We start from the raw sequence: 22,127 nt of genomic DNA on the forward strand, positions 1-22,127 counted from the left end.
TTGCATGAATATCGAATAGCATTCATGATGTGGATCACCCACTACTGCACTGGCACTGCGGTATGGCCAGGCTAGGTCGACGCACAGAGTCAGTAGCTAGCCTACTGATGACTGTACTGTACTGTACTGTACTGTACTGTAGTCTAGGCCTACGACGTGCATGACATTGACTTGATTGTGTAGGCGCTAGGCTAGCCTAGGCTAGGCTAGGCCTAGTACTAGCGCCTACTGACACTACTGAACTACATCAGTAACATCACACGTACATGTACTTGAAGTACATGATTGTACAGTGTAGTTGAAGGCCAGCGCATGAATGATGCGGCCACGTAAAACACTCATAAAGAGTCATAATCATAATCAGTGACGTCGCCATCTCAGTGAACATGGTGAAGGTACAGTACAGGTACATGTACCGTTGAAGTCGCAGAGATTTTTAGTTGAATGAAAAATAAGTATTGTTGTCGAACCAAAATGTGGTTGTTGTGGATGTTGTGAGAGTTGGAGACAAAATTAATGTCTCTTATTGTTAACTAGAAGAAAGAAGCTGCTGAGAGTGAAGCGACGTCTTAGTATATCTGTGTTCGGTAGATTACAACATGGCTAGCGCCAGAAGAGGAAAACCGCCAGCTGTAAAAGGCGAAAGAGATGCCCCCAAAAAAATTGGATGGACGAAAGAAGAAGCTGAATTGTCCATTTCAGGTGTTCCTGAACTTCACGTAACAACAAACTTTGATCCTGTTGACTTCGATATTCATGGATTTGCTGAACGCTTGCGGCGTAGCGCAGCCGCTGAAGTAGCCGCTAGAGACAAGGAAATCGCGGGACGTCAAAAGAGAGACGCAGAAGACGCCCTTGACAACCCTTTCGTGTTGACAATGTCGGAACTGCAACAATCGTCAGGACGTCACAAGAACCCATCGTCAGCTGGTGCCACTAGTGACGCTAGTCGCGCACATATTCAGGCTGGTATTGACGATCACACTAGCGGTCATCATGGTCGTCATTCTCGCAGGCAGCATGGCGCTGCAGAACTTGGCCAACAGCAGGGTCTGGAATGGGATTCGGAGTATGACGTCATCCTGCCTGAACGTATCGACCAACCATCATCACAAAGATTCAGGCAAACACAAGATATTCCTGCCCAAGGAAACGTTGCTTCTGTTGGTAAGAGGGGGAGGGAGTTGCTGGCCCAAGACATTTCCAGATAGCCGAGTATCATGTACGATGTGGAAAAAATCAGCAGTACAGTACGGTCGGGTGCCGAAGAACTAGGGAGGGTTAGCCTTGTAGAGTAGTACGTTCTTGTTTTCAAATACTTCAGTCTATGTGCTGTGGAGTCACCATGGTATGCAGTGCTTGGTGAAGTCCTAGTCTGTTTGTTCTTCGGCGCCTGGCAGTACTACTGTAGCTGATAAATAGCCGCGTGAAGTATTCCACCGTATTTCTGCACTCTGGAAATAAGATGAAAATATCGAACCAATGGCAACATTCAATCTGCACACAGTAGAGCCAGGTGCTCAAAGTCCGGACAGGTATCCTAAGCCCATACAGGCATACACCTATAATTTCATGTTCTCGTATTGTATTCGACTCAAATATTTTACCGAGGGGACCCTGTGGTATGTTCTCTGGGCATCCCAAATCTCGGGAGTCTACAATAAGCAGAAGTCCCATACCACGCGAGTTGGTGTTCGAGTGTCATCACGAAATACAAATTGCGTTACATATGCAAAAGTCAACTTTGCCACGGCCGATTTCGAGCGGACACAGCGTCAAACAGACCTTCACTCGCTCATCAAGAGCCAGCTTAGAGCTGAGAATGGCCGGAGGAGAAGAATTCACAGAAAACTACCAATCCTTGCAGAAATGTTGAAACTCCTGGCATCACTGTTTTCCGCGGTTTTCACAGCGCAGCTGCTTCTTCTCTGTGCCAACTAAAAACAGCTTGCTTTTCGCCAATGAACTACGCTTTTGCAAGGGAAACCGGTGGAGGCACATGCCAGACGTATCGTGCCGGTACTTTCGTCGAAACCAACAGATGGCAAGCCAGCAATTAGCAGAAATAAGTGTGTGTTTTGAGTCACCTCTCAGCTGTACGGAGTTAGAGCACCCTCTGCGACACGAAAATTTGATATGAAAAATTAGCGAACTCCAGAGAAACAGATTGGATCAAAAGGTGGCCGGGTTCCATCGAGCAAAACAAACTTGGACAAGATACCGCTGGCCTTGCTTGAGCAAGATCCTTGCAAAGTGATCATTGCTGGTGTGAGTTTTGAGCTTAGTTTATGCCCACGTCAAGCAGACAATGGCCAAAGACTGACATCACACTCGCTTGCTGCATCCATGTTGCCCTCCTGCTGCAGGTCAATAGTTCCCAATTACTTGTGAGTTGAAGCATGGTCAGATACTCTTTCCACCTCCGAGCAGGACTTGAGCCTGGTGTCCTTTGTGTTCTCGGTCTTGGTCTTAAACCAACCTACTATGCCCACTTGGTAATTACCGCGGTCAGAAAAAACGATGGGCTTCAAACTCTCTACCACAAGCATTTATCCGCTTGGATTCTCGAACCAGTGTTCATACATTCTGTTCAAGTGAACTACGAGTACGAGTACAAGCAACCCCAGGTACCAATGCAAAGAAACAATACAAAGCATCACAACTGTGGTAGCCAGTGGCAACATGTGATAATTTTATTTTGCAATAAATGGCATGGGAAAACACTAGGCACCTTGACTGATACAGGCAACATCTCATGGAAGGGTGTCAGCGTTAGCACCCGAAGAGTTGAATGAAGTTACATACAAACTGCACCTAGCTCATACGTCAATGTTCAATCTGTAACGTTATAGCGTGAGTATGACTCATGTGTTGTTACTCGCCTTGTTGTAAATTCTCGTCATACCCGCGGGTGCTCTGATAGTCACTTCTCTCTTTTGCCACCTACTCCGGCTTGCACACAGCTTTAGTCCTTTGAAGGTGTTGGAGGCTACGTGTATATGCATTCACACCGCACAAGCGGCGCTGTGTAAGAAAAGAAAATGTAATATCGCCTAGGCTGTTCATGGCCACCTTGATGCACCAGTAGTAGTGCTCCCAGTTTGGTGTTTGTTCTGCACTATACATGTACAGTACTGTCTTGTGATATCTCTCCCTAGTGTTCTACCATTCACTTCATGTTTTCCACGCCATTAAAAAAATATCACGTAGTGCAATGATTAATACTGTTGCGATGATTTATATTCTCTTTTTGCATTGTTATTGGGGGTTGCTTGTAATTCACTTGAAGAGAACGCGCGAAATGAGTAGAGTCTTTTGCTGAAGTGTTTGAAGTTCATTGTTTTTCTGGCCATTACAAGTGTCTGGTCTCCTGGAAAGTTGGCTATTTTGTTTTGGCTCAAAGTCAGGATAATTTCCAGGAGTGTGTTGGCAGATTGCTCAAAACTGATCCTATCCTTTGCATAGAAGTTATATGTCATGGTTTTATTGAATGACACAATGGCAAATTGCAACCTGCGCATTGTTATTCAATGTTACTGTGCCATTGCAGGTTGTGTTGTCGAATTAATTTTCCTAACAAGACCGTTCTGCCTTATCTTGGTTAATGTATGGTAACAGATGATGAAAGTGAGTTGACAGCCAATGGAGCTGACACGGAACTAGGTGTACGTCTCAGTATAGCTGGAAGAGCACACGCACCTCGTTCAAATGGAGCTAGCGCTGATCAATCCTCCCGCAATGGCCAAGTTGGCGACAGTCCGTCAACGGAGCTACAACTGCGGCAGCAGCAGCAGCAGCAGCAACAGCAGCATTATAGATACGACCCACACGCTGTGGTGGATAGAAGTGCACGGCAGCCAAGTCAGGTGACACCAGGACCCAAACCGGTCGTGGCTAAACCTGTTGATCAGCAGAAAATCATGGATGTGAAGAAGAGCATTCAGACAATGCTGTATGCAGTCGGTCAGGATCAAGGCGAGTTGTGGCAGAGATCATGTCTACGCCTGCACTGGTTAGCTGAAACATGTAAGTGCCGGAATACTCGGGTGAATCATTCCATGCCCAGGGTATTGTACTTGGAAAGCATTCAAGTGTGGTAAAGGTACCCTTGGGTACACTTGCATTTAGAGAGGTGAATCATTCCGTAATCTGTGAAATTTGAGGGCTAGTTTCTTGTTGTCTTTTTCTTTTTTTCCTAAGTGTACATGTATGTCAACGTGTCCTGGTGCTTGTACATTTGAGATGACTTTCAAAGCAGGGGGGGGGATCATTGATGTTCAAACTCTGCTTTTGCCCCACACTATAGGGCATATACTGGATTTGTATGGTACCCCGTATCCATATTATGTGTTTCCTGAATCTTTTTGACTTTTGTACGTGTAAGTGCTATAGACGTCCCATGAACAGTACTTCCCACTGTTTCTCTATAGACTGTGATCTGGAGGTTCCTTTGCTGTCCAAGTCGCATTTTTCTTTTCCTTCTTGTGTGCATTTCGAATACATTCTTCTGTTGTTTGTTAACTACTACGAAAGGCACTTGCAGCTAAAAGGCTGGTGGTGTTCCTACGGCTGCGGAAAATCTAGTCTCGTTGAGTCTCACGCCAACCATAGAGCCTTTATTTTCATGATTAATAGTTGTTCATATTATTTTTATGTTACTGCCTCTCTTGCCACGGTTGACGGTTGTTATTGCTTTTATTCAGTAACGGTATTGTTGATCACGCACTATGTCTCTGTCTGTCTCTCTCTCTCTCACTCGGTCTGTCTCTGTCTCTGTCTCTGCCTCTCCCTCTCTCTCTCTCTCTCTCTCTCTCTCTCTCTCTCTCTCTCTCTCTCTCTCTCTCTCTCTCTCTCTCTCTCTCTCTCTCTCTCTCTCTCTCTCTCTCTCTCTCTCTCTCTCTCTCTCTCTCTCTCTCTCTCTCTCTCTCTCTCTCTCTCTCTCTCTCTCTCTCTCTCTCTCTCTCTCTCTCTCTCTCTCTCTCTCTCTCTCTCTCTTGCTTTTCCCAACCACCATGGACTGTACAGGGGCACCAACAAAAGACATTGCGCATGATGCCCGTTGTGTATCCAATGTGATCACGTTCATGAAGAACCACACACTTATAGAAAAGGTCCAGTCAACTGGCTGTCTTTTGGTGATGGGGTTGTGTCGTAACCACACCAACAACCACATGGAGCTGGACAGCATGGACGGTCTGGATCAGGTCATTGAAGCCATGCGCATGCACCACAACAAGAATGAAGAACTGGCATTCAATGGCGCTCAGTGTCTGGCGGTTATGACAGTACCAGGTAAGATATACATGCAATGTGACTGCTGGTATCAATGATGTAATACGAGTTCACTGTAATGGGCCCACTATGATGTCATCACATGTCCTATGTCCAATCCACTCTGCGAGCTGTTTTTACCCAAGAACAGTCTACCAGCAGTTATATTTGAGCTATGCTATGCAACGCCCTGAGTAAGGAATGAGTACAGAATCTCCATGTCGTACCATTCCTTTCTCGGCATCGCAGGGATCGTAATGTTATCCAATCGGAATGTATGATGACTGTGTGTGCTGAAGTCAAGTACTTCAAAGTACTTTCCTTATAAGTCAGGACATACCCTACTCCATGACACTCCAGACCATCCATTCCTGTGTCGCCACACTTTCCGTTTTAAATTAAAATTTAAATTTTGTAGAAGATTTCATGTAGAGTGCATGTACGGTACAGTCAACTTTTTTAACAACGGCCCTTGATGTTGCATGGGGAAAGCGTTGTTATTTGCGAGTTGTCGTTATTTGTGGTGCTGAAGTTATGTAGTCTAGTTGTTGGTAGATCTGAAGATTGTGTTGTTATATGCGAGTTGTTCTACCTGAAATCTTAATGCATGAAGTTGGCTGTACTCTAATTGGCAGTACTGCCGAGATGTTGTGTCATTGCTGTTGCGTGTATTTGAGTAAGGGGCGATCCGTAAATATAGATATTTATTTAGAAACGAAAACTAGTCGTTTAGGGGGAGGGGGTTGAGCGCCTGTTCGTTTCTCGAAAAATATCGATGTCCATTTTGCACGCGTGAGCATATCCAGAAAAAAGATCAAAAGTATCGATACTATGTACCATTTGTATGTGTTCGTTTCTCATGGAGGGGGGGGGGGGGGTTGAAGAGAAACGACTAGTTTTCGTTTCTCAATAAATATCGGTATTTACGGAAGGCCCCTAAATGTATAATCCAAGTACATATTATGTATTTGCGTGTGTGTGTGTGTGTGTGAGCGTGTGCTTGTGTGTGTATGTGTGTGTGTGTGTGTGCTTGTGTGTGTGTGTGTGTGTGTGTGTGTGTGTGCGTGTTTGTACATATGTGTGTATGTGTGTGTGTGTGTGTGTATGTGTGTGTGTGTGTGTGTGTGTGTGTGTATGTGTGTGTGTGTGTGTGTGTGTGTGTGTGTGTGTGTGTGTGTGTGTGTGTGTGTGTGTGTGTGTGTGTGTGTGTGTGTACTGGTGCATGTGTACTGTGCGATGTTTGCAGGCCGACACGACGAGCAGCTGCGCAAGTACGTAGATGTTGTGTCGTTGGTGGTGGACTGCATGCGTGTTCACCTGTCTTGCGAGGTTATTCAGTCGGCTGGCTGCTGGGCACTGGCCAACATGTGCTGCAATCGTAAGCCACTGCAGGCACCATGTCCTGTGAAACCTCGGTGTTACACACCTCCCTTTTACTTTACTGTACAGACAGCTGTGCTGAGGTGGTAGTGTAGTATAATGCAAGAGGGTCGTCAAAAATACGTACTGTAAGATATCCATACCCGGTATGTAACCGTGGTGTATCCAGGGTCGTTTATACTGAACTGGTTCGCTACTAGATACATGCTGAAAGCAATTGGTCAGTTGGAATGGATTACAATGTCATGTATTGGCTATGCCAGGGGTTAAAACACTAATCACACACTGACAGTAGTATCGTAAAGCACTGTTGATTCCCCCCCCCCCCCCCCCCCCCATCCCATGGGTAGCAGGAGGGTGTACTTTGAAGTCTTTGTATCCAAGGTACTTGTATCCAAGGTACTTGTCAAGTACTTCTTATCCGCCAACATACCAGTCTGTAGGAATCACTCCACCCCGTCCCGTGCATGCTCCGGACCAGTCTCTATGAATCCGCACTCCACCCGTGCATGCTCCGGACAATTTCCGTACTAAGCAACAAGAGTACATCGGTCTAATCAGAGTAGGTACTAAGTGAGTTCCACTGCATGTGCCAAGTTACATGACTGTGTAAGCTTGATTGCCAATACACCACGTATGTCTGTACACATGTGTCTTGGATACAAACATTGAGAATGCGGAGAGTTCAGATTATTGTGACGTGTATTCGTCACGCATTGTATTGCAGTCCGGCTTTCCGATTAAAAATCTGTGGTGCCTGCATGTCTCATTATGTTATAGCTGGAATCAATCAAGAAGAAATGAAGTCTTTTGGTCTTGCTGCTGTACTGCATGCCATCAACCAGTGGTCCTCATCGCCCATGGTCATGAAAGAAGCTATCAAAGCTTTGTCCAACATGTACCACAGTGGTAAGCATGCCAGGTCATATGCATTTCAGTGTAACATAACTTGATGCAGGTCTAATACCTAGAACACAGTGGGCAAATGGTAGGCACTTCACCCGATTTTTTCAAATCGGTCTTTTTCCAAGTTTATCATCGACAATCGACAGAGGTGGATATCACAAGGTCACAGACAACATTTTATTGAAATCCACAATGATACCAGTGAGATATGAAGGGTTGAAGATAGGCAATTGCATAAGGCCAAAACCATTCATTTTCCCGGGCACTAACAGCTATAAAAGACATTCTTCTGGCACTCAGTTATGTATTGGTTAGGAACAAATTAAGAAAAATCCAAAAAATGCCGCTGCACGAGTCGTAGTATTACACACATAGCAGCGGTTCCCATGACCATGTGTACAGGTATGTACCTAGTCTTTCGGACAGATGCTGTTTGCGCAAGTAGCTCACTGGAAGCTTCATGAAAACAACAAACCGCAAGGTGGTCACTGAGGAGTCGCGAACAGTAAATTGCAAAACCAGCGAAGATAACTTGAAGCACCTCGCACGTGACCTGATCGCTGGCAGCTTGTTCAGCATGTCGTCTGTTCGATTAATTGCTGCGCTGGAAAAGGGCAGTACAGCGCCTTCCAGGACAGATGTCTCATCTCTGCCCCATTCCTCCATCTTGCCATCTTGGCCACCAGCTTTGTGTAAATAACGCTGATATCGAATATTGTCTTGTCCTCGTCCTCCAAAGCTACCTACAGAGGAGAGATCACGAGCTTGCAAATCAAGCCAAGGGCGCAGCAGGCTGCCACCAGCTCCGGGACGGACAGATCGTCTTGGACTGCCTTGAGCAGGCGATTCGTGTCCCCGTGGACATCGGACAGAAAAAGTTGCATCAGTTCCTGCAGAAATGCAACGCGAGCTCCATTAAAAAGGACAGGACATACAGCACTGGCAACTGAAATCCGACTCCCTTGGCGGCGCGGCGCGCCGCCAAGGGAGTCGGATTTCAGTTGCCAGCGCTGTAGTTCCGGTTGCCACGGTACTCACGAAGTGGAGCTTTGATGCCTGCATCACGCAAAAATGCTCGGAAATCGTCAATGCATCCGGCAGCCTCGTCTCCATGCTCCTCGAAGGCCTTTGTGGCACTATATATGAGACGGTTGGTGGAGCTGTGGGAGGTCTCCCAGACACCAGGTAGCTGTGCAGCTCCCACCTTTGTCTCACCGAAGTGTGTGCCCTCCCATTTCTTCAAAATTGAGTCTGCTTGGTCCGCCAGCCCAACAATGTAGTGGAGAGAGGCTGGACACCACAGGAGAAAAAAGTTCATGCTAGAAATTTCCTTCTGCTGAGCCTCAAAGAGATCATCCTAGTCACTGTGTACACGGGGCCGCAACACTTCTTTCCTGTAGTCTTCCACCAGACCATTGACCATTGAATGTCTTCTGCACAACACCGTAGTCCGGTTGCTCATCGCATTCTTGATATACGCGATAATGTGGTCGCCGGCACCAGCCTCGCCTTCTGCTTCTGCAGCTGAAATCTTCGAAATATAATCCAAGACAGCTTTCAGCATTTCTAAAGTGTGACTGGCAGTTCCACGCTGCATGTCCACCATGCCCAAGCTGTACACACGCTGTGTGCTGGTGGAGATTTGGTGGGCTCCGTACTTGTTGCCTTGCTTGCTTGTCCCGTCGCTACACAAGAGTCATGTCTTCCTCTTCAGCTAGTTCATCGGCAAGCTAAAGGGCCAAGCCTTTCACTGAGCTCCACACACATTTGTGAGAGCAACCCATGCCATGGCAGATGATCAGCTTTCTTGCCCACTAGAGCTAGCACACTGTCTATGACCTTCGATACATTGAAGATACCAACATTGCATGCTAGTACCTCCAAGCAGCACTGGTGTACCTCTGGCAAGTACTTGCCGTCCAACAATGTAGGTATTACTTCACCACTGCATGGCTCTGCTTGGAAAGCATCAGCATGCGACCACAGGGCAGCATTCTCAGCTTCTACAGGAAGCAAACGGCTCTGCAACGACGCTACTTCCTCCTGCAGCCCATCCACAGCACCTTGCACGGTCCGGCTCCAGCTTCCTTTTTAAGCTGGTGCTCCCGTTGATGGTGGCTGTTCAGAAGTTTTTGATAATAATCCTTGGTCTCCTGCACACCAGTATCTGCTTGCTCTTCCGCCTCACCGGTCTTGTCACTTTGGCGTTGCAATGCTTTGCGTGTGTTGCGGAGGTTGCCCTGTACCGTTCAAGCTGGTCATCTTTCTTTTCTAGCTTTTTCGACAGCTCTCCTCCTTCTGCAGCAAGGGCAACACTCACTGCAGAGTCAGCCAGGTCACTGCAGAGCTGGCTCGGAGCTGAGGAGCTGCTTACAGCTACAGAGGCTGGTCTCATTGACTGTGCTGATGGTGATGAGGGTGGTGCCGGTGAAGAAACATCACCTTCATCCGCGCTGGTGGAGCCTGACTTTAAACTGAAGGGCGTACTTAATAAATCCAAGAAATCTTCTGGGCTCCGTTTCTTGGGCTTTTGCAGTTTGACTCGTGAATCCTTCAATTGTTGGAGCCGGCCGCGCAAACCTTTAGGGGAAATAGTATGTCCTTCCTCCGGAAATTTTTCAGCAGCAACGAGTGCAGAATCTCATCTAAATTTTTTCTGTCTGTTGCAAGGAAATCAGCTCCAGCAATAATCCGTTCACACGATGAACTTTGTCTCTGTCAATAGCAGAAGATGGGTCGCACTTTGGCTTCTGGATCCACAAATTAGCTACGTGTTCCAGCAACAATTCCTTGGGGAGTTCGGCACGCTTGCAGAATTCGCCCAGGTAGGGATCTTCTTTCCCACCTCAGGCGCATCCTGCTCCTCACTACTTTCGTCCATTATTTCTCTTTGCGCAGCCATGCGCAAACCCTGGTGAACAAGAGCTCAACTGTTCTCGAATGGAAAGACGACGCTGAAGACGATAAGCAGCATTTCAAACGCGAGCAAACAACCGTTCCGCCTGAAAAACCCTCCCCTGGAAGTTCACATGGCACGCAACTCGTGAAAATGTACGCACTACGACGTATGTGGGCTCTACTAAAAACTGAACGTCGATAGCATCACGATGAACCGGTCCAGGCATTAGGCAGTACGACGTAGCGTAGCTAGTATATACCCCAGTTTTACTGGGGTACTCAGCTGGTGCCACGCAAGTACGCACTCTCACCTTAGCACTTTTTGACAGGTCTGGTCATGTGACTGAAGTGCCTACAAATGGGGATTGGGGCTTGGAACAGCGAAAAATGCAAAACAATCTTTATGCACTTGGATGGATAATGGATGGATGGTGGTGTTAGTGGATATTAAAGCGTAACTTGTAGTTCCTTGGTCCTTTTTCTTTTCTATAAATCATCATGCACGTTAATCTCTACAGCTAAGATTCAGACCCTGTTCACTTCAAACATGCATGATTAGCATGCACACAAACTTACGGTGACGATACGCATTACAGATGTGAAGGTGTGTACTCCACTTCAATCCAGGACCATGCATGAAGTACCAGGGACATGTACAAGTGATTTGATTCTGCTTAGAGTTCAAACAGAACATATCATCATGGGACAGCATTGGGAGATTGGCAGTGCCATTGGCCCTGATCATGCGTAAAGTGATCTGTAGGTATGCACTGTGCGGGGGCCTGGGTATCTTGCTGAAAGTTACTGGGACTAGCCACTGACCCCAGGCAGGGTTGGATACCCAACATTCCAAGGTATTGTGGTGCACTTTTGATTGTCATATGTGTGCATCAGATGCCAATCGTGAAAATCTTCTGAACAGTGGTGCACTGGACGAAGTGCCCGTTGCCTTGGAAAACTTCCCCAAAGCTGATGATGTCATCTCCACAGCACTGATCTCCATCGCCACGTTTGCAGCAACCGGTTAGTAGAAAAGAACTGATGAAATATGTTTCAAGTTGTGTCTGTTCCTATATCCCTGTAGATCCCAGCACCATACATGTTACCTTACTTTGCAATTTGCAAGTTGGAACATTCAGTGTGCTTAGGGTATTCTGCAAGCAACATCTACTGGCTGGCATTGTTTCGAAGAGACCCATGGGATTTTTGAAAAAAAACTGTTCTTGAAAGAATATGTCATCCCACACAAGTCCAGTTACTGACTGCAGTTGCAAAGATCAGGCATAGTGGTGGCCTGCCACAAGTAAAATTCCTAAGCTGGTTCACATGTTTCTCAACACAACTGTATAGCTGGTGGTAATGCCGCTATTGTGCGAACGTTCCTTCTTCTTTTTCAGTTACAAAGAAATGTTTGCTGTTTGATATTCCGATTGATGATTGGCTTCTTGAATTTTCGCCTCTCTTCTCCTCCTTACTGTCCTTACTGTCCTTACTGTCCTTACTGTCCTTACTGTCCTTACTGTCCTTACTGTCCTTACTGTCCTTACTGTCCTTACTGTCCTTACTGTCCTTACTGTCCTTACTGTGATTATGCGGAAGAAGATGACCTGCGTAACAAGCTGTGTACAACAAAGCTTGTCAACAACATCATCGTTAGAATGAATGGCCTTCGGGATTCAGCATCGGTGCAGGAGGCTGGGTGCTGGGCTCTAGCCAACCTTGTCACAAGTGAGTTTACTGCGCCACAGTGTGCTCGTACTCAGTACTGCTGATGTTGCTGTTGCTGTTGCTGCTGCTAGCACCACCATTGCTGCTGCTGCTGCCTTCAGTTGTTGGTGGGCTAGCTCGTGTGTTGCCATAGATAAAGGTCCTAGACCTCATGAAATACAGTCAAACTACATGCATATGGCAGGGAGATTCAACTACTACCTCTTCCCTGCCGCTTGAAATAAACTGCTGCATGTTGAGTAGGTGTTTATTCTGGCTGCTGCATAGCCAACATTCTGATATTGGCGTCATTTGCTATGTGTGAAGCAAGCCTCAATTCAAGTCTGCTTGCTGCTCGTCTTGCGTAAGTTACTCCTACAAAAACCTTGTCGTATCGCTCGATCCTGGTCCACAGCACATTTTGTGCGTCCTGTTTCTGTGTATGCCCATATGTGTATTATCTAATGTATCCTGCGCTCGAATAGACTGTTTTTTGTTTGTTTGTCTTTTTCTGTTGTTTTTAGGTAAAACATCACCGATTCTTGTACAGTGCAATGTGATAGCTACTGTACAGGCTGTGTTGTTTCGCCAACCCCTCATCGAGAATCTGCAAACAATGGGATGTATGTTGCTGTACAACCTTGCCTGCTCCAGCCTTTTTCGCCTAGACGTGGTCCTCTCTGGCGCAGCAAAGCTGGCAGTGAATGCTATACGAAGACTAGTTCGCAACGAGAAGGTGGTCATGGCCGGTGTAAAGCTGCTTGCCATCCTGAGTCACGAAAGTATGTTGGAATGAAGCCTTGAAAATGAAATGGGTGATACTTGGGGGGGGGGGGGGGGGGGGGGAGGTGAGGACAATGCACACAATAATATACTGTATAGCAGGAAATTTTCGGACGGAATTTATTTTCGTACGATTTCGTACACAGCCTCTTTTGTACTAAAATTAATTCCGTACTAAAATTTGCTGTTATGTACACTATACATGTACATGCGCGTCGCATGCAAACACGTGCATTTAGCATAAAGCACTGTACGAAAATAAAATCCGTACGAAAGGTCGAAAATCGGCTTTGTCCGAAAATATTTCCGTCCGAAAATTTCCTGCTATACAGTAATACATATTGGAACCCGGTGATGATGTCATGATGGCAAGGGAAGCATGTACTATAAGTCTACAAATTTTCTGCCCATTCAAACGTGTCGGCCTCCCAGGGCTAAAATCCTTTTCGGCCGCATCAAATGTTCCACCTGTACTGCTGCCGCCTGTATACACTGTCACACTGAACCTTGCAAAACAAAATTTTGGCCAAACATGACCAGGCCGAAAATAGCCGAAAATAAATATGCGCCGAATATGTGTTGACTTACAGTACATTAATATCTGATCCTCACTCCACCCACCCACCCCGTGTCAACCTTGAAACTATCCATGTGTGCACGGGCTAATCTTTCCACATACATGCCATTGCTAGGTGACCACTGCACTGAAAACGCACAGCACGTTGGCGGTTCTCCCTGTTCGAGCCATTAACCCATGTTTCTGTGTATACCTAACTGTGATGAGAGATTACCATCATGCCCGGCGGGTAAAGAGCATGTTTGTCCCATGACACTGGACTACAGATCAACATCACACATACATCCCGGGTAAAGAGCATGTTTGTCCCATGACACTGGACTACAGATCAACATCACACATACATCCCGGGTAAAGAGCATGTTTGTCCCATGACACTGGACTACAGATCAACATCACACATACATCCCGGGTAAAGAGCATGTTTGTCCCATGACACTGGACTACAGATCAACATCACACATACATCCCGGGTAAAGAGCATGTTTGTCCCATGACACTGGACTACAGATCAACATCACACATACATCCCGGGTAAAGAGCATGTTTGTCCCATGACACTGGACTACAGATCAACATCACACATACATCCCGGGTAAAGAGCATGTTTGTCCCATGACACTGGACTACAGATCAACATCACACATACATCCCGGGTAAAGAGCATGTTTGTCCCATGACACTGGACTACAGATCAACATCACACATACATCCCGGGTAAAGAGCATGTTTGTCCCATGACACTGGACTACAGATCAACATCACACATACATCCCGGGTAAAGAGCATGTTTGTCCCATGACACTGGACTACAGATCAACATCACACATACATCCCGGGTAAAGAGCATGTTTGTCCCATGACACTGGACTACAGATCAACATCACACATACATCCCGGGTAAAGAGCATGTTTGTCCCATGACACTGGACTACAGATCAACATCACACATACATCCCGGGTAAAGAGCATGTTTGTCCCATGACACTGGACTACAGATCAACATCACACATACATGCCCGGGTAAAGAGCATGTTTGTCCCATGACACTGGACTACAGATCAACATCACACATACATCCCGGGTAAAGAGCATGTGTTGTCCCATGACACTGGACTACAGATCAACATCACACATACATCCCGGGTAAAGAGCATGTTTGTCCCATGACACTGGACTACAGATCAACATCACACATACATCCCGGGTAAAGAGCATGTTTGTCCCATGACACTGGACTACAGATCAACATCACACATACATGCCCGGGTAAAGAGCATGTTTGTCCCATGACACTGGACTACAGATCAACATCACACATACATCCCGGGTAAAGAGCATGTGTTGTCCCATGACACTGGACTACAGATCAACATCACACATACATCCCGGGTAAAGAGCATGTTTGTCCCATGACACTGGACTACAGATCAACATCACACATACATGCCCGGGTAAAGAGCATGTTTGTCCCATGACACTGGACTACAGATCAACATCACACATACATCCCGGGTAAAGAGCATGTGTTGTCCCATGACACTGGACTACAGATCAACATCACACATACATCCCGGGTAAAGAGCATGTGTTGTCCCATGACACTGGACTACAGATCAACATCACACATACATCCCGGGTAAAGAGCATGTTTGTCCCATGACACTGGACTACAGATCAACATCACACATACATCCCGGGTAAAGAGCATGTTTGTCCCATGACACTGGACTACAGATCAACATCACACATACATCCCGGGTAAAGAGCATGTTTGTCCCATGACACTGGACTACAGATCAACATCACACATACATCCCGGGTAAAGAGCATGTTTGTCCCATGACACTGGACTACAGATCAACATCACACATACATCCCGGGTAAAGAGCATGTTTGTCCCATGACACTGGACTACAGATCAACATCACACATACATCCCGGGTAAAGAGCATGTTTGTCCCATGACACTGGACTACAGATCAACATCACACATACATCCCGGGTAAAGAGCATGTTTGTCCCATGACACTGGACTACAGATCAACATCACACATACATGCCCGGCGGGTAAAGAGCATGTTTGTCCCATGACACTGGACTACAGATCAACATCACACATACATCCCGGGTAAAGAGCATGTGTTGTCCCATGACACTGGACTACAGATCAACATCACACATACATCCCGGGTAAAGAGCATGTTTGTCCCATGACACTGGACTACAGATCAACATCACACATACATCCCGGGTAAAGAGCATGTTTGTCCCATGACACTGGACTACAGATCAACATCACACATACATCCCGGGTAAAGAGCATGTTTGTCCCATGACACTGGACTACAGATCAACATCACACATACATCCCGGGTAAAGAGCATGTTTGTCCCATGACACTGGACTACAGATCAACATCACACATACATCCCGGGTAAAGAGCATGTTTGTCCCATGACACTGGACTACAGATCAACATCACACATACATCCCGGGTAAAGAGCATGTTTGTCCCATGACACTGGACTACAGATCAACATCACACATACATCCCGGGTAAAGAGCATGTTTGTCCCATGACACTGGACTACAGATCAACATCACACATACATCCCGGGTAAAGAGCATGTTTGTCCCATGACACTGGACTACAGATCAACATCACACATACATCCCGGGTAAAGAGCATGTTTGTCCCATGACACTGGACTACAGATCAACATCACACATACATCCCGGGTAAAGAGCATGTTTGTCACATGACACTGGACTACAGATCAACATCACACATACATCCCGGGTAAAGAGCATGTTTGTCCCATGACACTGGACTACAGATCAACATCACACATACATCCCGGGTAAAGAGCATGTTTGTCCCATGACACTGGACTACAGATCAACATCACACATACATCCCGGGTAAAGAGCATGTTTGTCACATGACACTGGACTACAGATCAACATCACACATACATCCCGGGTAAAGAGCATGTTTGTCCCATGACACTGGACTACAGATCAACATCACACATACATCCCGGGTAAAGAGCATGTTTGTCCCATGACACTGGACTACAGATCAACATCACACATACATCCCGGGTAAAGAGCATGTTTGTCCCATGACACTGGACTACAGATCAACATCACACATACATCCCGGGTAAAGAGCATGTTTGTCCCATGACACTGGACTACAGCTGATCAACACTCATATTGTACAAGGGGTGGGTACAGTTCAGCTGTCCATCTTGTCGGGTTGTTTTGGATTTCTTTTACAGGCCAGAACTGATCTGCCAGAGAACTTGAAGAATTGGGAGGGGAGGGGGGGGGGGAGGAGGCTGGAGGCTAACAGAGGAGAGCAAGTAGTTTCCTGTGAGCTTCTTGTTGTAGTATTTCTCTAGAGTGATTGTTTTGTTGTGCTATCACACAGGTCCGCCTCGGGAACACTCGGAGAGCACTAATCTTGAAGAAGGTTAGTCAGTCCGGCTGATTCAGCGTTGAGTGGAATGTGTACTACAGTAACACCTGCCAAGGCGACCACCTGTCCCAGAAGACCACTGAATCCAGTCAAATGACCCTGGATAAGGAGACCACCTGGCAATAGAGACCACATTTTGAAGGTTCCTTGAGCGGCCATCTTAGACAGGCTTCGCTGTAGTAATCAGCACTTGCCTGTCACTACTGGTGCAGAAACCATCCACTGTCATACCAGAACTTTCATTACGTGCAGCATGTCTTTTGTGTTGTACTGCCGTGGACATGGAAATCCGGTCGCACGTCTAGCGGCCCCAGGGCGCTGGCTATGTAGCCGTGGATAAGCGGTACACACATGCATTTATGCGCTGCAGCGCGCTGGTCGCATCGTATCAACATGTGCACTGCATGCACGCAGCGTTCTGTACGCGCTGAGGGTGCCGGCCCCGGTCAATCGACTGCATTTCCATGTCCACTAGAGTAGTTGTTTGCTTTTTGTGCTCGTGCTGGAAATTCTGGATACGAGTCATCCTGAACAAGCATTTCTCTTTGTGTGCATGTTGCTGTAGAACTTCAGCTTGGACGTTTGTCAGTGATTCAAGCATCTGGTGTCGAGGCTCTTGCCGCTGCCATGCAGGTGTACAGTGCGGATGTGGATATCCATAACATGGCTTTACTGGCTATGCAGAATCTCAGTGACATAGGTATGTTCTGTTTATTCAGTGTGTGCTGGCTTAACGGGTCACGGTACGATAGCAGGAATTGGAAGGGTACAGTGTATCACTTCTCTTGCGTTCTGACATTGCGGATTGTGGGCAACGTCACAGAACCTGTCCTCATCACAGTGTAACAGAATCACGATTCGGATTATTTAGCTGGTGTATTGCTCTGCAATATGTTGCAAGCAATTAACATCTTCCAAGAGGATACCTATCGATTTGGATATCCCGTGATTTTACTTGTTGTAGGAGCTTTGGATTGTCACTGTCACTAGTACAAGACTTAGTTATGTACATGAACATACAGAAAACATGCTGCCTTTAATCAACCCAGTCATGAGGGAGGCCAGTGCTATAAAACTTCTATTAAAAACCACCAGTCAGTTGGACAGAACTGGTGATGTGGCATGGGTCCCGGGCTGGCATTCTTCCATTCATCAACGGACTGGAAAATTCAGTTTGGCCTGTTTGGTGATACAGTAATGACCGGGCAAATAAATATCATGCTAGGCGTACTTGGAGATGTCTCACCTGAAATGCTTGGATATGCTTCTGGAACCCTGGGCTCATGGAGATGGTTGTTCTTTCTTCTGGGAGAGAACCCCTGAGTGGTGTTGGTGCAGAGCATATACATATTTGTAGGTTTAGCTTCAGGCTCTACACTATTATCATATGTATGTTGTGAAACTGAATCAAATTCGTTTTCTTATGCATCGCTTAAACCCCTGGGCATTGCAGCTGCAAGTCTGCCCTTCTTATCCCTGAACAGCGTAATGGAGGGGATCCTGCAAAGCAGTGGTTCTTTTCGCCTACAGAAGCCTATCGTCGACAAGGTGATGAGCATTCTGGAGAATGTCTTGGTGTCAAGTAAGTAGTCATAATATTATTATGATTGTGTGCTTGGGAGCAGGCATTTCTTTTGACCGTCACTGTCATTTACACTGTTTCTGTATTTTATATTTTTCTTTTTGTATCATTTGCAGGATCTCACATAGTCTTGGTGTATTGGGGGGGGGGGGGGGGGGGGGGAGTCCTGGACATGTCTGCTTATAATGAGCTTCTGTGAGATTATGCCTTTAAAACTGTTCAACATAATAGATGACCTCGGTAACTGGTGCCATCAAGTGACACGTATGGACAGTAGTGTATGACAGCATGGTTTTTGTCTAGAGTATTAGCTTCGGGTTAGATAGTCTGCAACTCGTGGCTGTGGTGGACGTTCTTGTCGTGTGTTCTGTTGGTTGTGTGACTGATTTCTGCAGAAGAGATTGTGGACATCTTCATTGCATGTGGTGGCCTGCACATTGTCATATCATTGATGAATCAGTACAAAAACGAAGTGTTTATTCAGACACGCTCGGCTGTCATCATGGCAAGAGTAGCATCATCAGATGTCAGTAAGTGCAACCAGCCGTGCAGTTTATGCTACATATGTACACACTATATCGTGAATGCACATGTACAGGTACCAACCGGAGAGTAACCAGGATGTTGCCTTACCCAGTATCACCATCCATGTGCCAAGTGAAGGTTCTCTACCAAGGTATATGACTGTGTGATGAGATGCTTGGGTTCGAAATCAACCGATGACTACCCAGTTCGATTGGCAGTTTATCGGTTGGGTCGGTTGTGGCTACTGCCCTTTGTGCGTGTATGTGTGATCACTGGGCATACTATGAGCTATAGCGGTGGCCTGTGCAATCCAACCTCATTAATAGCCTCCAGGCTGCACATCCCTGGTGTTCGGGATGGTAGGACGTGCAGTGAACGCTGTTCTGTCTTATGCATGTAGCAAGGTTTTACTTGCCACCACTGTGTGTAACAGTACTTCAGTATAATAGGTTACGTGTCGTGTTTGGTATACCTGAATAGTTTAATAGGTCATAGTCCCATCTCAACAGCATTGGTCAGAAAATCAACTTTTGAAAACTTGTTTTTTATCTTGTGATTCTAGACAAAGATTTTTGGAAGTCTTCCCCTAATGATGGTAAGTCGGTTCTATGTTAACTCTACACCACACCTGTTCTACCTGTATTACTGTTGTTGAAACACAGTCGCTGCACAGTTTGAAATGACCGGTGACAGGCAGGCAGTCACGCCTCAGTCGGATACTTAACATGTTGTTCTTCTGCTTTTGGCGTACATGCACCTACTGTAGCACCGCCAACCTCTCCGCTTTGCAGCACAACCGATGCCAAGAGTCTGTGCGTGGCTAAGGCTGGTGGAATATGGTTACTGAAGGACTCCATGGATCTGTGGCGTAGCAATGCACCACTGCAAGCTGCCGCATGCCAGGCGTTGACATGCATCGCAAGTGATGGTAAGCAGATCTGGCTGCCAGGTTTCCGGGACTTATCTGCAAAATCGGCTTTGCTTCTTTGCTGGCTAGTGTGTGGTTAATTTTTCTACCTTTTTTTGTAAAAAACACAGAAGCCACAATAAATCCGTGCTAGGAGAAGATAGACTAGCAAAATTCATTTCTGCGCTTTGAGTTTATATTCGGTGCGGCGGTCGTGGCGTCAAATTTTTCATATGCATGTAGAGGGGACGGTTTCAAATAGGACACCGGTTGCAAACCGGAACGGACTCAATATTCACTTTCTCTCTTGGTATTTTGATTAGAAAACATATGTCACAGTGAGACTACTATGTGTTATACTCCGAGCCAAAATTTCATGGCTCTGCGATGACCAGAAGCGCCATATCAAGCAGGTGAGTTTTTGACGTGTTGCTTCGCACTGCGACTTGAGTTTTACGACTTTCGAAAAATCAACTTCTTGTCGCAGGTAAACAGCGGCTCGCCTCTCGCCAATAAAGCACCGCATACCAATCAAAACTAATGGAAGCACACACAAGGCTTATTGTTACTCTGTACTGGCCGTCGTGGAGCGATAGCAATTACCTAATTTCAGACCCAGAGTGAATTTGACGTGCACTCTAAAACGTGTCCGGTTTGGAGCCACCTCTGATTTGAACTTTTTTGAAGCGAAAAATTGGGCAACTTGGAGGCAATGGGTCAACACAAAGGAGTGGCTCAGTTCGATTGACTCTGGCCCCAGAGCAAACTTCAACATGCCAGTTTCCTTCCACAAACATATTTCGAGTGAAAAATCAACGCTGATGATCGGTTTGGGTCTATACAAATTTGGCTGTCAAAACGTCCCGGTATCGAGCCGTCTCCTCTACACTGTACTGGGCCAGGCCAGAGACGGCTTCGAGTTTATTTTTAAATAACCTAAGACTGCAATAACTTACTGTATTGCCTCCTTGTCTTTTTCTTTCTCTGCCGGATGATTCTATCCATAGAAATAGCTGCTGATCTTATGGTGAAGGGTGACTGCATAGCATCAATAACCTCCGCCATGCTCGGTTGCAAGGAGTATCAGCTGGTGCAGGAGAGAGGAGCAGCAGCATTGCTTGCACTGTGCAACACAAGTAAGTCAACAGCGATGGCTATGAATGCCGCCAGTGTAGTCTATATAGAGCGGACATATTATCGTTCATTTGCAGTCATGCTTCACTAGAACCTGCTGTTGGCCATGTGAACGCCACTGGAACACAGCTACATTCATGTACCTTAGCCCTGTGCTCACTGCCGAGTTATTATCTGCAATTGTCTTGACTCTCTTGACTAGCAAATGGAGATCTGCTTATACGTGTGATGCTGTTGCCACCGTATGCCTGCAGATGGCTTCACTGGTCGTTTTTACCGAGCACATGGTGATACAGCTGCTAAGGAAGCCCACAAACGATTCCCCGACTGTGATGTTGTCATCTATTTGGCGCAGCACATTGTCGTAGAATGAGGCAAGGTGTCAGAGTGCTGAATGTACCAGCAATAATCAGCTGGCATGTGCCAGCAGTTAATAATAACTCTAAGTAGGTTCATTGACATCCATTGTAAGTTGTTTCTAAATAGTTTCAGTAAGTGATTATAACGTTAATACCAAGGCAGCTTGAACTTTTATAATAGCTATGAGTTTAGAGTTGGATATACATGTACGCGCGTATACTGAGGTGCACCATGGTGTACAGACCTGGATTGACTCTGGCAACACATGACATCAACTGTCCTGTTTCTTCACAAACTGATCGCTTCCTGTGCTAGAATAACACCGCTCATCATCGTCATTATCATCATCCTGCATGCATGCATAGGCGAATATGTAAAGCATGCCTCTTCCCGACTTACGGGCGTGCAAACAGTCTTATTTAAAACGCTTCAGCCCTGCTGCCAAGTGTGTAACATGTGTTAATATGTTGCTGCTGATAGCGCTTGAGGATTATATGCCATCAATCTTTCATATTAAATAACGTTACTTTTTAACTGATCGGTCTCTAACTTTCACTCAATGCTGGGGTAGCAATAGCTGCTACATACTGAGCTATCTGGACTTTGCAAC

General features: G+C 46.2%; 1 protein-coding gene across 2 annotated transcripts; it reads left to right on the forward strand.

The window, feature by feature from the left end:
* The first annotated feature begins 454 nt into the window (after nt 1-454).
* On the forward strand, nt 455-22,077 carry LOC135809003 (uncharacterized). 2 transcript variants are annotated; one of them, XM_065322258.1, is made up of 16 exons: nt 455-1,167; nt 3,619-4,026; nt 5,026-5,292; nt 6,518-6,649; nt 7,432-7,560; nt 11,350-11,478; nt 12,055-12,183; nt 12,687-12,944; nt 16,962-17,003; nt 17,575-17,709; nt 18,463-18,591; nt 18,987-19,121; nt 19,679-19,711; nt 19,883-20,044; nt 21,031-21,159; nt 21,412-22,077. In XM_065322258.1, the coding sequence occupies exons 1-16, from the start codon at nt 600-602 to the stop codon at nt 21,528-21,530; spliced, it is 2,904 nt and encodes a 967-aa protein (XP_065178330.1). In that variant the 5' UTR covers nt 455-599; the 3' UTR covers nt 21,531-22,077. The 2 variants fall into 2 exon arrangements, with proteins under 2 accessions (XP_065178330.1, XP_065178331.1); XM_065322259.1 differs by having other exon boundaries at nt 12,058-12,183.
* Nucleotides 22,078-22,127: the final 50 nt, after the last annotated feature.

Source organism: Sycon ciliatum, chromosome 2 (assembly GCF_964019385.1).
Source record: "Sycon ciliatum chromosome 2, ocSycCili1.1, whole genome shotgun sequence".
Taxonomy (NCBI): Eukaryota; Metazoa; Porifera; class Calcarea; order Leucosolenida; family Sycettidae; genus Sycon; species Sycon ciliatum.